Here is a 12,836-nt window from a genome sequence, read left to right as displayed (position 1 = left end):
GTAGGTAGGGAGGGAGGAGAGAGAGGTAGGTAGGGAGGGAGGAGAGAGAGGTAGGTAGGTAGGGAGGGAGGAGAGAGAGGTAGGTAGGGAGGGAGGAGAGAGAGGTAGGCAGGGAGGGAGGGAGGGAGGAGAGAGAGGTAGGTAGGGAGAAAGGAAACAGTGTTCTCCGTGTCTGGCCTTTCCCTGCTGACTGTACAGGTCACCGAGGAGGAGGACAGGAATGCAGAGTGGAGCGGAACAGACTGGAAGGAAACTGGTAAACAACAGTTTGAGGAACAGAGAGTTCATGCATGTCATCGCTGCACTCAGCATCTTCCCCTCCCTCCCTCACTGACAGCTCTAGGTCACCACCAGGAAGTGAGGTCAGCTCTCCGTGCCCTCTTCCTGTCAGACACGGAGAGCGGAGCGACGGCGGCGGTTGTGCCTCACGGCCCCTCAACATCCTGTCTGTCTGCTCCGCCGTGAGGCCCTGCCGCCCCAGCCCCCGTCTCCGCCCCAGCCCGGCGACCCGTCTCACCAGAGTCTTGTAGTCGATCTGCTGTCTGATGAGCTTGTCCTCACTGAGGGAGTAGCGGGCCTCTCCCGTGATGGAGTCGATAGGACCCTTCTCCATCTGCTGCTTGATGGCACAGAAGAGAGAGAACAGAGGCTCTCCAGCGCACTCCTGCAGCGAGCGAGGGAAGACGAGAGAGGGAGGACGAGAGAGACAGAGAGAGTGTTGAAGTTTAAAATTGGTCAACAGTCAGTCTGGGCCAAAGTGGTGAAGACGAATACCATTTTCATAGTCTACTTCAACTGGCAAATAACCTTCGTTGAACTTGCAAGTGAAGTTTGGGGAAGTTTTTATAGCTATACGGTGAGTGATGTTTGCAAGACAGACTACCCCGACCAAACCCCTCTCCAAACTCTGTCGTTCATCACCTGTAGGAGACATGCTATCTGTCAGTGTCTCCCCTTCCTTCCAGTCTGATGGAAAAGGAGGAGTTGATAGGAGGAGAAGAAGGGCGGAGGGTAGCAATCTCTCACTTTGGGGTATTCTACACCGTCCTTGGTTTTTAATACCACACAGATTGCAGATTTAACTTATCAGCAAAGACCTTGATGATGTTAACTTACTAATCATTTTAATCCGTTGCAGAACTACACTCAAATAACTTCTGGTAGAGGATATTTGCTAGGAAGCGCAGATATGATTTACTAACTGTCCAGAGCTGATCTACACATATGATTTACAGGTACGTAACGTATGTAAGTAAGTATGTTTACCTTAAGGAACTTATACAGCAGGAAAGTGAACCAGTTGGTCAGCATTTTCTCTGCTACAGACTCCGTCCTGGAGAGAGAGAGAGAGAGAGAGAGAAAGAGAGAGAGAGTGGGGGAGAGAGAGAGGGCGAGATAGAGAGGGGGAGAGAGAGAGAGAGAGAGAGAGAGAGAGAGAGAGACATAGAGAGAGAGACATAGAGAGATAGAGAGAGACATAGAGAGATAGAGAGAGAGAGAGAGAGAGAGACATAGAGAGAGAGACATAGAGAGATAGAGAGAGACATAGAGAGATAGAGAGATAGATAGAGATAGAGAGATAGATAGAGAGAGATAGAGAGATAGAGAGAGAGAGAGATAGATAGAGAGATAGACAGATAGAGAGAGAGATAGAGACAGAGACAGAGAGAGACAGAGAGAGAGAGAGACGAGAATTAAAATATGATCCTTACGCTCTATTACTAACATAAATATTCCAGGCGATAGCCGGCACAGCCATCAAATATTACACACAAAAAAACGATGACTGCGCTAATGAATAGGGTTTTGTTACACAAACATAATTGCGAAAACATAAATTGGCTGGCACGTCTACAAACCCCCCCCCCTCCCCCTCCTCAGTGTTCAGCTCTGGTTTTTGTACCCAGGCACGCCGAAGGCTCCTAATCTATGCAGAGCCCTAATACAAGGGAAACCAATTAAAACCTTTATTTGATCCCGGCGGATTGATGTCATTAGAGAGGGACTGGGCTGCTGTAATAACACTGCCCTCATTATGAACTTGTCCCCAGCTATTCACCTCAGCCACCTAGATCTAGTTACTATAGAAAGTGAATGAATAGGCCGACATGGCGTCCCCCTCTCTGCGTGTCTGCCAGTCTGCGCTCGGGCTGCCGGGACTAACCAGGGCTGCCGTCTACCGGGGCAGAGGAATGGGAGCTCACGGTCTGGTGTGAATGCTTAATACACATGGAGCAACAACAGCCAGGGGGGGGGGGGGGCATTGAAAGGAGAGAGGCGGGGATATCGGATGTCCTTTAACACAACGACCCTCTTGCAGCCAGCAGGGGAGTGTGGGTAATCTGCCATGATCCCCTCCCCACACACCTCCTGCCCCTGCACAACCTTCTCCCCTACTCGCTTTCATTGAGGCATGGCCGCGGGCATCAATATTTCAGGATTAGGGGCCATTGTGTGCTTTTGTGTGTGTAGGGAGTGTTTGTGTATGTGCGTGTTTGTATAGTGTGTGTATACGTGTGTAGGAAGTTTGTGTGTGTGTGTATGTCTGTATGTGTGTGCGCATGTGACCGCGTGCCCCCCTCCTCCTCCTGCCACCTGCGGCCCTCCGCTCCAGCCCTCAAACACCCTCAGCGGTGAGAAAGGGGGTTGGAGGAGCTCTAAAGGGGGGATATGCCGCTGTGCCAATGGGCAGACCTGGCACCCCCCCCTGTCGGACTTGGCACAGCACCTGCAGGGGATTAGCTTACTGCCTCTGCTGTGCGGGCACTTTTCGTTTTGCCACGGCAACGACCCCTCCCCTCTCCCCCATCCCGGCCGGCAGATCTGAGAGGTCAACAGGGTCATGTCTCATCTTTCATGTGTCCTTCTCTCCTCCTCTCTGCTCCTCCCTTCTTCCCCACCCTGGACCCTCATCAAACAATTCCAAATGCTCCCAATGTCCACAAATGTGGAACAGCTAGAAAAGGGATGAAAAGAGTGTTCAAAAAGGGAGGGAGGGAGTGAGTAGTGAAGGAGTTCTCAAGAGGAAGGAGAAGAATGTGAGAATGGGCATTGGCCGAGTCGAAACTTCCCCTCTCCACTTCCTGCTTTTCCATCTCGCACCACACATCGTGTTTATGAGTGTATGTTTTAGTGTTTGTCAGTGAGAGGGATTTGAGTTCAAGTGTTTATGAGAGTGTGTGTGTGTGTGCGCCTGTGTGTGTTTTTGGCAGAGGGAGTGAACCCCCCCCGCAGTAATGATGTGTTTTGGCACTGGCCCCGGCAGCGCGCTCATGCTTGTCTTCAATCAAAGCTCCTCTACAAAGAGAGGATATAAAAACATCCCCTCAGCTCCGCCGCAACGTTCCCACAACGTCACCTGGCTGCCACAAAGCCACAGCAGGAACATATCAGCAACGTTTGGGGGTCAACGTAACTGCGAGTTAACGTGAGGCAATGTAAAGTAAGGCTGCGTAGGGGAGCTGGCTTGGCGAGGTGTGCCCGCCTGGCAGACAGTCAGACACCCAGCGAGCGTGCGGAGCGACGGCGAGCGCGCTGGCGCTTAGTTCCCCCTGATTACCCTGCCGCTCTGTCACAGAGGCGGGAACCAATGAATTCTTGGACAGCAGGTGCAGGGGGAAGCATTAGCGTGTGGCACAGAGCTGCACTTCATAAATAAAGAGGTTTAGCTCTACTTTATGGAGCTTTGCACATCTCTTTGACGTAGCCGATTCAATTTTCTTTAGCTGTGCTAGCATCTGGCTAAGGACTATAAAGTGAACCTAAATACCTAAGAACTGCCATATAGAGACTCCTCTGGTTAGAACGCAGAGTTATTGAAGATACTGTTATAACATAAATTTCTTCCCATTTCTATCCAGTTCACACAGAGTTTCTGTGTTTAGGTACAAAGACAGTGACTGAGTACTGTAAATCCTGTATGCCTAGAGTCCTGTGGGGTTGTGGTCCACCCCCCGCTTTCTTCTATAGTGGTATGCCCCAGCAGCTCAGGTTGATGGTTGTCTCTGAGACTCCGGGAACAGAACACGTCCTGTGCGGGGGGGGGGGGGGGGGTGTTAACAGAACGGGCAGCGGTCTCTCTGCTTGAATCGTCTGCTTCCATCACATGTTCTGAGGTGACACAGTTTGAAATCATTTTAAAGATTCTTTATTTTTTTAAAATATTTAGTCATTCAGCAGACACTCTTATCCAGAGCGAAATCAAATAACTTAGATTTTGCTGCTCGGACTCCCACAGCTAACCTGGCCTCTACGTCTCTCTCTAAGCTCCACCTCACATTACACTCACTAAACTTCAGATCCACTTCAGTCGTGTTTCTGGGAGTCTACCGAAACATTTGTTCACGTGTCTCACACCGTGCAGTTGGAACTGGGCAGGAAAAATGCTAGTTATTTCTGCATGCGTGGAGGGCTGGATGGAGGGAGGAAGGAGCGAGCAAGCGAGGGCGGAGGAGAGCGGGGATGGAGGAATGCGACAGATGGCCGAGAAGGACTGTTGTTAGTTGAGTTGCCTGGTGGTGCTGCAGTTCAGGGTGAGACGAGACATATGGGATGTGGTGAGGCGCTAGAGAGAGAGCGAGAGACAGAGACAGAGAGAGAGAGGGAGACAGAGAGAGAGAGGGAGACAGAGAGAGAGAGGGAGACAGAGAGAGAGAGAGGGAGGGAGACAGAGAGAGAGACAAAGAGAGAGACAGAGACAGAGAGGGAGACAGAGCGAGACAGAGAAAGAGAGAGAGAGAGACAGAGAGAGACACAGAGAGACACAGAGAGACACAGAGAGACACAGAGAGAGAGAGAGAGAGAGAGAGAGAGAGAGAGAGACAGAGAGACAGACAGAGAGAAGGGGAAGGAGGTGGCGATGGAAGGAGAGGTTCTTGAAAATGGTGAGAAAGAGAGGGAGAGGGAGAGAGAGTGTAGTACTGGAGAGTGGAGCCAAATACACCCATGCTTACCCACTTTAACCATCGATTTAGTGATCAAGAAAACAGGACAGAGAGAGGGAGGGATGTATGGGAGAGACAGAGTTACAGACCGAGAGAAGAACAACAAAAGTCGGAGGAGGAATCGGAGGAAAGCAATTGTGAGGCGGGAGAGCGCCAGCGACAAGACCCTCTCTCAGAGTGTCTGGAAACGGCCTGAGGAGCTCTCCTGCTGTTTCCCACGCTGCCCTGGGGCGGTCCACTCTGGGTGCCATTAATCATGCCTTCCTCAGACGGCATTAATCGTTCTCTGCATGGATGACACATCTGTCGACACGTCTGCATACACCTTAGGTGAATAAGCCCATTGTTACCTGTGCGGTGCATGTCAGGTGTTCTGGTTCACCTGGCCTGAACCCAGAGGGCTGCGACACACAGCCGTGAACAGGTACAGGTTCTAATGGGCCCAGACAATGAAGGCAGTGTGTCAGTTAGCCCTGGAGGAGGGGGAGTCATAGAGGAATCATCGAAACGAGGAGACGAAAGATGTATTTGCGACGCCTGTCAAATCGTGAAGGAGCGTGGAGGATTATTCAATGCGCCTTGAGCTAAGGCAAGCCACGGCAACAGTAGCCACAAGGAAGATTCGCTTCTGTCATCTTTCTTTTTCTCTCTCAGAGTAACCAGAATTACAGCAACACCCTCTTGGCAGTTTGACCATATATAGCTGTTTGACTGAAGTGGGCCTTGTGGATATAAGCACAGAATGGAACAAGGAGTTGATTGCTAAGGGAGCGAGAGCTTTTAAGAAACTCATTTCTTTATTTCGCTTATTTAGATTTTCTTTCTTTCATTCATTATTATTTTATTTATTTTTACACAAAAGGGGGTTTTACGGCTTCTTTAATTGGATTCTCCGCTAATTAATCATAATTATATTCTAATGATGTGCATGTCAAAGCACTGTGTGTTTTCAGAGACAAAGCGAGCCTTTCAATGTCATGGAAGTTAATCCGACATGTCACGGCAAGGGAGCTGCTCTGGGTGGTGAAACTCATCGTTCCGTCTCAGACGACAGCAAGCCTGCCGCTCTGCGACCTCTCACGCAGAGCGTGTGTGGAGGGCACGCTTCGGCTGCAAAACACTAACAGTAAACAATTGCTGATGAGGACTGTGTTTGTTGTTGTTTGTTGTTGGGCTGGGTCCAATGCAGCACAGACTTTAAGCAGCTGTAGCATTAGGCAGCTGTTCAAAAGCTTAAATGATTAGGAGCACCATAGTGACTGTGATTCACACTCACAAAGGAAGGGAAGAAGATAGAGATAAAGATTGAGAGAGAGGGACAGACAGACAGAGGAAGAGAGACAGCGATAGACAGAGAGACAGGGAGGAAGAGAAAGACAGAGAGAGGGAGACAGATTCAGGGGTGATGTGGTGTCCTTCCCCCCTAGACAGACAGACAGACAGACAGACAGACAGACAGACAGACAGACAGACAGACAGACAGACAGACAGACAGAGAGAGAGAGAGAGAGAGAGAGAGAGAGAGAGAGAGAGAGAGAGAGAGAGAGAGAGAGAGAGAGAGAGAGAGAGAGAGAGAGAGAGAGAGAGAGAGAGAGAGAGAGAGAGAGAGAGAGAGAGAGAGAGAGAGAGAGAGAGAGAGAGAGAGAGAGAGAGAGAGAGAGAGAGAGAGAGAGAGAGAGAGAGAGAGAGAGAGAGAGAGAGAGAGAGAGAGAGAGAGAGAGAGAGAGAGAGAGAGAGAGAGAGAGAGAGAGAGAGAGAGAGAGAGAGAGAGAGAGAGAGAGAAGAGAGAGAGAGAGAGAGAGAGAGAGAGAGAGAGAGAGAGAGAGAGAGAGAGAGGTTCTCTACTAATGAGGTGAAAGAGGGCAAGCTAGAGACACGAGAGGCACACACACACACACCTGCGCAGCAGCAGCTTGGGGTGATTCTTGCTCTCCAGGTTGCGGTCAATCAGGTCTGAGAGGAGGTGCTTGAGGACGTCAGTGGCGTACTCCAGCTTGCTCTGCAGCACGGTCATGATGAGCGAGGCCACGTTGCCACGGTCGCGCATGGAGAAGCCTCGCTGGGCCTCCAGAGTGCGGATGAAGGACAGCAGGAACACCTTGTTGTTGATGAGCTGGCCGAACAACTTCAGCCCCTTCTCCACCTGATCCTGCCTGTAGCCCGGGACCTGGGAGGGACACGGCGTCAAGATTAGGACCAGGTGTTAAGGCTAACTCGGAGCTAACCCAGAGCTAACCCAGAGCTAACCCTGAGCTAACCCTGAGCTAACCCAGAGCTAACCCTGAGCTAACCCAGAGCTAACCCTGAGCTAACCCAGAGCTAAAAGATGCAATGGTTACATAGTTTTACACGGTCAAAATAGGAAAGAGTAATAACTGATACAATTAAGATGAATCAGGACACGGCCTAATATGACCCAGCTCAACACACAACCCCTCACACACACACACACACACACACGCACACACCTGCAACACACTCCAACAGCACCCGGAGTCATGATAATCCCACCAGATCAATTAAGGGCTCTAATTCCCTTTAACGAGTGTGGTAATGACTCTGGCTCAGAGAGGAGAGAGGAGGGTTGAGGAGGGTGAGGAGGGGTGAGTCAGGAGCAGACGACAGCACTACTTGTCTCTGCAGTCTTAAAGGAGGTGGAGGCCTACTACTTTGTATGTCCTCGACGGCGCTCATCAAACGCTCCTGCCAAGCTAACGCTACGTGGAAACGACGTGTATTCCCCTCGATCGACGCTTCCGTCCTCCCCGAGTCGTTTACAGCCGTCAGCTGTGCTTCCCTCAGTGGTTTTAATAAAAAAACAGCAGCCACTGATGTTGTTCTGTTGGGATCTGTCACGAGCGCTCGTAGGGAGGAACCTCAACACCCGCCTGTCATGGAACGCCTGTTCCTGCTTCTACAAACACCTTCATCACAAGGTGTTCAGTAACAGGCCACAATCAGCTCAGAAAAACCGTTAAAACACTTTTTTATAACACCCGACACTGATAGCGAGAGAAAGAATGTGTAATTTGTGTTCCACTTCTACTATCTCTACCTATAAGCAGACAGTCACTGACTCCGTGGCCTCACTGCTGGAGCTGGTCAGCTAGCCCAGTTAGCATGCCTCAAGCTGTTAGCTCAGTCTGGAAACACAGCCAGGCTGCAGTCATAACAGAAAATACACACGCCTTTACCTTTCAGTGTCTTGACAGATACAGTGCATTCACGCCAGCACTTTAATGAAAAACGCGTTTCAAGTGACAGAGAGACAGGGAGAGAGACAGGGAGAGAGACAGAGAGAGAGACAGAGAGAGACAGAGAGAGAGACAGAGAGAGAGACAGAGAGAGAGAGAGAGAGAGACAGGGAGAGAGACAGAGAGAGAGACAGAGAGAGAGACAGAGAGACAGAGAGAGAGACAAACAGAGACAGAGAGAGAGACAGAGACAGGGAAAAAGACACAGAGAGAGAAACAGACAGAGACAGAGAGAGGTAACAAGAGTAGAGGCAGAGAGATATTGGCACCATTTTACTGTACCATCTCTGACATCAATAACAATTAACTAGCCATCAGGATTCAGAGACAAGCTCGATGCTACTTTCATTATGCTTTGATATCACATTAAACTTCTCATATAGCCAGACATTTATACCAATTAAAACCTCATTAATATAGCTTATTACTGGGGAATTCTCATCAGGCAGGAGTCTGGCCGGCCCAGGGGCTGTGAAAGGGGGCCTCGCAGCTTGATGGAAAACGACGGCTGATTCAATTATCACTGTCCATCACCGTCGGTTAGGGAGAAATAACTTGTCGCTTCTCTTCCATATTTCTTTTTCTAATTTGTCCTCGCTTACAACAAAATAACACGACTGTGTCACGACTCTTCAGGATTATTAACAAAGGAACACTTCTGATCGCTGGGTAGTGTTTATATCGATGTCTCGGTGAGACTAATGAGAAAATCTCACCTTGTGTTTACCGAGCGCCAACCAAACAAACATTAAAGACAGCTGCATCAATTTCACCTGTAACCCACTGCGATGCTAATCAGCTTTTTAGCTTATCTTTTTTTCCCCAAAACAAATTAGATGGAGACTGATAATAGAGAGCCCGTACTCATATTAGACCGTGTGACGGCAAACAACAGCGACGCGGATAGTTTTCCTGTCAGGTAGGGCGAGGGGTAGTCTACCTCCAGGTCTCTGAGGACAGGGCAGTCTACCTCCAGGTCTCTGAGGACAGGGCAGTCTACCTCCAGGTCTCTGAGGACAGGGAAGTCTATCTCCAGGTCTCTGAGGACAGGGCAGTCTACCTCCAGGTCTCTGAGGACAGGGCAGTCTACCTCCAGGTCTCTGAGGACAGGGCAGTCTACCTCCAGGTCTCTGAGGACAGGGAAGTCTACCTCCAGGTCTCTGAGGACAGGGCAGTCTACCTCCAGGTCTCTAAGGACAGGGCAGTCTACCTCCAGGTCTATGAGGACAGGGCAGTCTACCTCCTGGTCTCTGACAGGGCAGCCTACCTCCAGGTCTCGGAGGACAGGGTGCTCCTCGATGCCGGGGAACAGGACCCTCATGGTGTAGGTGCGGTAGTCCAGGAAGGGGATACCTGCTCCGTCCAGGTCACTGGTCAGCTCGTGGATGTCGGTCTGGAGCTCTGCGAATGCTGAGCGAGGGGGAAGACATGCGTGATGAGGGACGGGGTGGGATTCGAACCCGGGGATGTCATCATACACGGGTGGGACATGCCCCACCCACACTTTAAGAAAATGGCAAATCAAGTCAGGTGGGCGTCATGACGGGAGCTCCTCACCCTCCTTGCACTCGAGCGCCACCCGCGACTCCAGGTTGTCCATCTGCATCTGCAGGCGCTTCAGGGTCAGGTCGCTCTCGCGAGACTTGCGCTTGTAGGCGATGAGCACCACCACGATGAAGAGGATGAGGAGGGCGCCGGCCGCGGCGATGCCGATGATGGCCGTGCTGCTCAGAGGGCTGTCAGACGTGATGTGGACCACGCCAGGGGAGTACTCTATACCCCCCACACGGGCCTGGGGGGAGAGGGGGGAGCGAGGAGTGGGGAAAGGAGGGTGGGTGGGTGCGAGAGGAAGAGGGGAGCGAGGAGTGGGGAAAGGAGGGTGGGTGGGTGCGAGAGGAAGAGGGGAGCGAGGAGTGGAGACAGGAGGGTGGGTGGGTGGGAGAGGAAGAGGGGAGCGAGGAGTGGAGACAGGAGGGTGGGTGGTTGCGAGAGGAAGAGGGGAGCGAGGAGTGGAGACAGGAGGGTGGGTGGGTGGGAGAGGAAGAGGGGAGCGAGGAGTGGAGACAGGAGGGTGGGTGGGTGGGAGAGGAAGAGGGGAGCGAGGAGTGGAGACAGGAGGGTGGGTGGGTGGGAGAGGAAGAGGGGAGCGAGGAGTGGAGACAGGAGGGTGGGTGGGTGCGAGAGGAAGAGGGGAGCGAGGAGTGGAGACAGGAGGGTGGGTGGGAGAGGAAGAGGGGAGCGAGGAGGGGGATAAGAGAGAGAGAATAGGAGAGAAGAGGGGGTTATGATCTCATTCACGATACCCAACGTCATATCATGTGTCCCAAAACCGTATAGGTCGATCAACAACAGTTTGATCGAATGATGCGGCCAGATAGCTGCAATAAAAGCAAACCAACACCAAACACACTGTGATGGGAGAGCGAACTCAAGTGCTTTTATGAGCCGAAACCCAATTCTGAACCAACAATTCAGGAAATGGTTTTCCTCCTGTATGTCTTATAAAAGGCTTTTATGAAATCCCAGAGAGCCGGCACAGACGTAGTGCCTAGCAGCCGTCTGGGTTTGTCTTCTTCTATGGTAATGTGTCTGGTGGCCTTCTCTGTCTGGTGCTTGTCACTCATTGGTCCAGGTGGCCGGCAGGGCAGGAAGCAGCCCGTCCCTCAAATTGGTCCCTCTCAGAACCACAAATGGAACAGTTATTGAGTTTGTCGGCAGCCTAATCCCTCTTATGGAAATCTTATTTGTTGTTTTTCTCCTGTTTGCCATCAGGAGTGGGCAGCAAGAGACCGCTGGTCCTGATGTGATTAGGTCTCAGGCTCAGTCTGCTCCACGAGACGTCAGGAGGGGGCGGGGTCACGCCTTCGTCCAGTCTCACGTGTGCTGTAGTTTTTCCTCTGGTTTTAAAGGTAGATTTTGGGGCATTTCGTACTTTGTTGGACAGTTTTGCAAGTGGCTCGTGACAGGAAAGGCAGGATGAGAGAGGGGAAGACATTCAGTAAAGATGTGTGTGTGTGTGTGACACGTACCAGGACCTTCCTGCGCCCGGTCAGGTTGGGGACCTCACACAGCAGCTGTGTGTCGGACACCGTTAACATACAGGGCTTCTCTCCAATCAGCACCGTGTAGTTCAGCTTGCCGTTACCGCTATTGGTGGACGGCAGGAAGTTCCGCCCCTGGAACAACAAAGACACTGTCAGAACACTTCCTCAAATGCCAGAGAATCGTATTGACCCAAAAGAAGTAATCTAAAACTGGTAAACAAAGCTTTTCTAAAACACTTGTCTTGGTCAGTAGTTTTAAATAACAATCAATACCTGCAGTTCGTATGAGCTAGTAATCTGATATGCGTATTGCCAGTGCCCTCTGACCTCAGGCTTCCGTCTCATAAATATCAATCCAATACAGACATTAACAAAGCATTACACACAATCCACTCCTAATGCACACAGATCAATACTTAGTGATGAATGAGAACGCTAATCACGGGAGATAGGAGATTCCACTAGTAGTATACGTCCGTGTGTGTGTGTGTAAGGATAGTGTGTCACTGCATGTGTGTGTGTGTAAGCAGAGTTCCTGACCGTGTGTAATTGTGTGTGTGTGTGTAAGCAAAGTTCTGAAAAGTGTTTAACCGTGTTTGTGTGTATAATCAGACTTCCGGAGACTGTACCACTGTATGTGTGTGTGTGTGTGTGTGTGTCCTCTCACCTTGAGGATGATGGGAGAGCCAGGCTTGAGCTCCAGCACTCCGGATACGCTGAGGGCCTCAAACTCAGGGTTGGGATAGTAGATGAAGCTGCTGGTGTTGAGGGCCAGCACCGCCTCCACGTCGTCCAGGATGAAGCCAAACTCATCCGGGCGCTCTGGGACCTCGCGCTGACGGCCCAGGTGGACAGGAAGGGGCGGGGCCTGGCACAGCATGCTGGTGGGGCTCAGGACCTCACATGTCTGGGGGGGGGGAGGAAGAGGGGGAGGAGGAAGAGGGGGAGGAGGAAGAGGGGGAGGAGGAAGAGGGGGAGGATGAAGAGGGGGATGGGTTGGTGTGGTGAGTAAGCGGTGTAGGTTTCATTATATATTACATACTGTATATGGACATGCATGTTCCACAACCTTTTGGAAAACGGCAAATCATGACCCCCCCCCCCCCACCCCTCCCTTTTTATTGAGACTATCCTATTGGACGGTCACATCGTCAGTACTGTGGAGTAGAGGGTGGTAAAGCCCCTGATCTCAGAGGTGCTGATGTGACGTTGCTACCTGACAGGACACACACTCAGCACACAGTCTCAGCGTGTGTCGCCGCGTCCCCCCCAATCACAGGTTTACATTACACTCTGTGCCAAGAGAGATGGGATCTAATCTAGGTAAAATTGCTAACACCCCCCCCCCCCGCTCCCTCCTCCCCCCACACCCCTCCCCCCTGTGGCTGTTCTCTCCCTGTGAGTGTTCTCCCTCAAAGCAGACCTTAAATGAGCAGCAGTTACAGAGCTAGCGTCTCTCTGCACTGCCAGGCACAATGGCTCTTTGAAGTGTGTCGCCGTGGAGATAACTAGGCCCGCCGTTCACCTTCATTTCCCTTCAGAAAGACTCTGCTGTGTCTCATCCACCCTCCCTCTCTCTCTCTCTCTCTGCTGTG

The 12,836-nt window shown here is 51.3% G+C and overlaps 1 protein-coding gene across 1 annotated transcript in view; it reads right to left on the bottom strand.

The window, feature by feature from the left end:
* Positions 1-12,836, bottom strand: part of plxna4 (plexin A4) — a 221,216-nt gene that overhangs the window by 32,739 nt on the left and 175,641 nt on the right. The window contains exons 18-24 of the mRNA XM_084700986.1: positions 11,909-12,148; positions 11,227-11,373; positions 9,755-9,989; positions 9,465-9,607; positions 6,842-7,110; positions 1,267-1,333; positions 518-664 (exon numbers count right to left, since the gene is read on the bottom strand). Coding sequence (XP_084557112.1) covers positions 518-664; positions 1,267-1,333; positions 6,842-7,110; positions 9,465-9,607; positions 9,755-9,989; positions 11,227-11,373; positions 11,909-12,148 — 1,248 coding nt within the window. The remainder of the gene's footprint in view (positions 1-517; positions 665-1,266; positions 1,334-6,841; positions 7,111-9,464; positions 9,608-9,754; positions 9,990-11,226; positions 11,374-11,908; positions 12,149-12,836) is intronic.

This window comes from Hypomesus nipponensis, chromosome 7, assembly GCF_054491055.1.
Source record: "Hypomesus nipponensis isolate SF chromosome 7, ASM5449105v1, whole genome shotgun sequence".
Taxonomy (NCBI): domain Eukaryota; kingdom Metazoa; phylum Chordata; class Actinopteri; order Osmeriformes; family Osmeridae; genus Hypomesus; species Hypomesus nipponensis.
The sequence above is the reverse complement of the archived record's forward strand: the minus strand, read 5'-3'. Positions and strand labels throughout refer to the sequence as shown.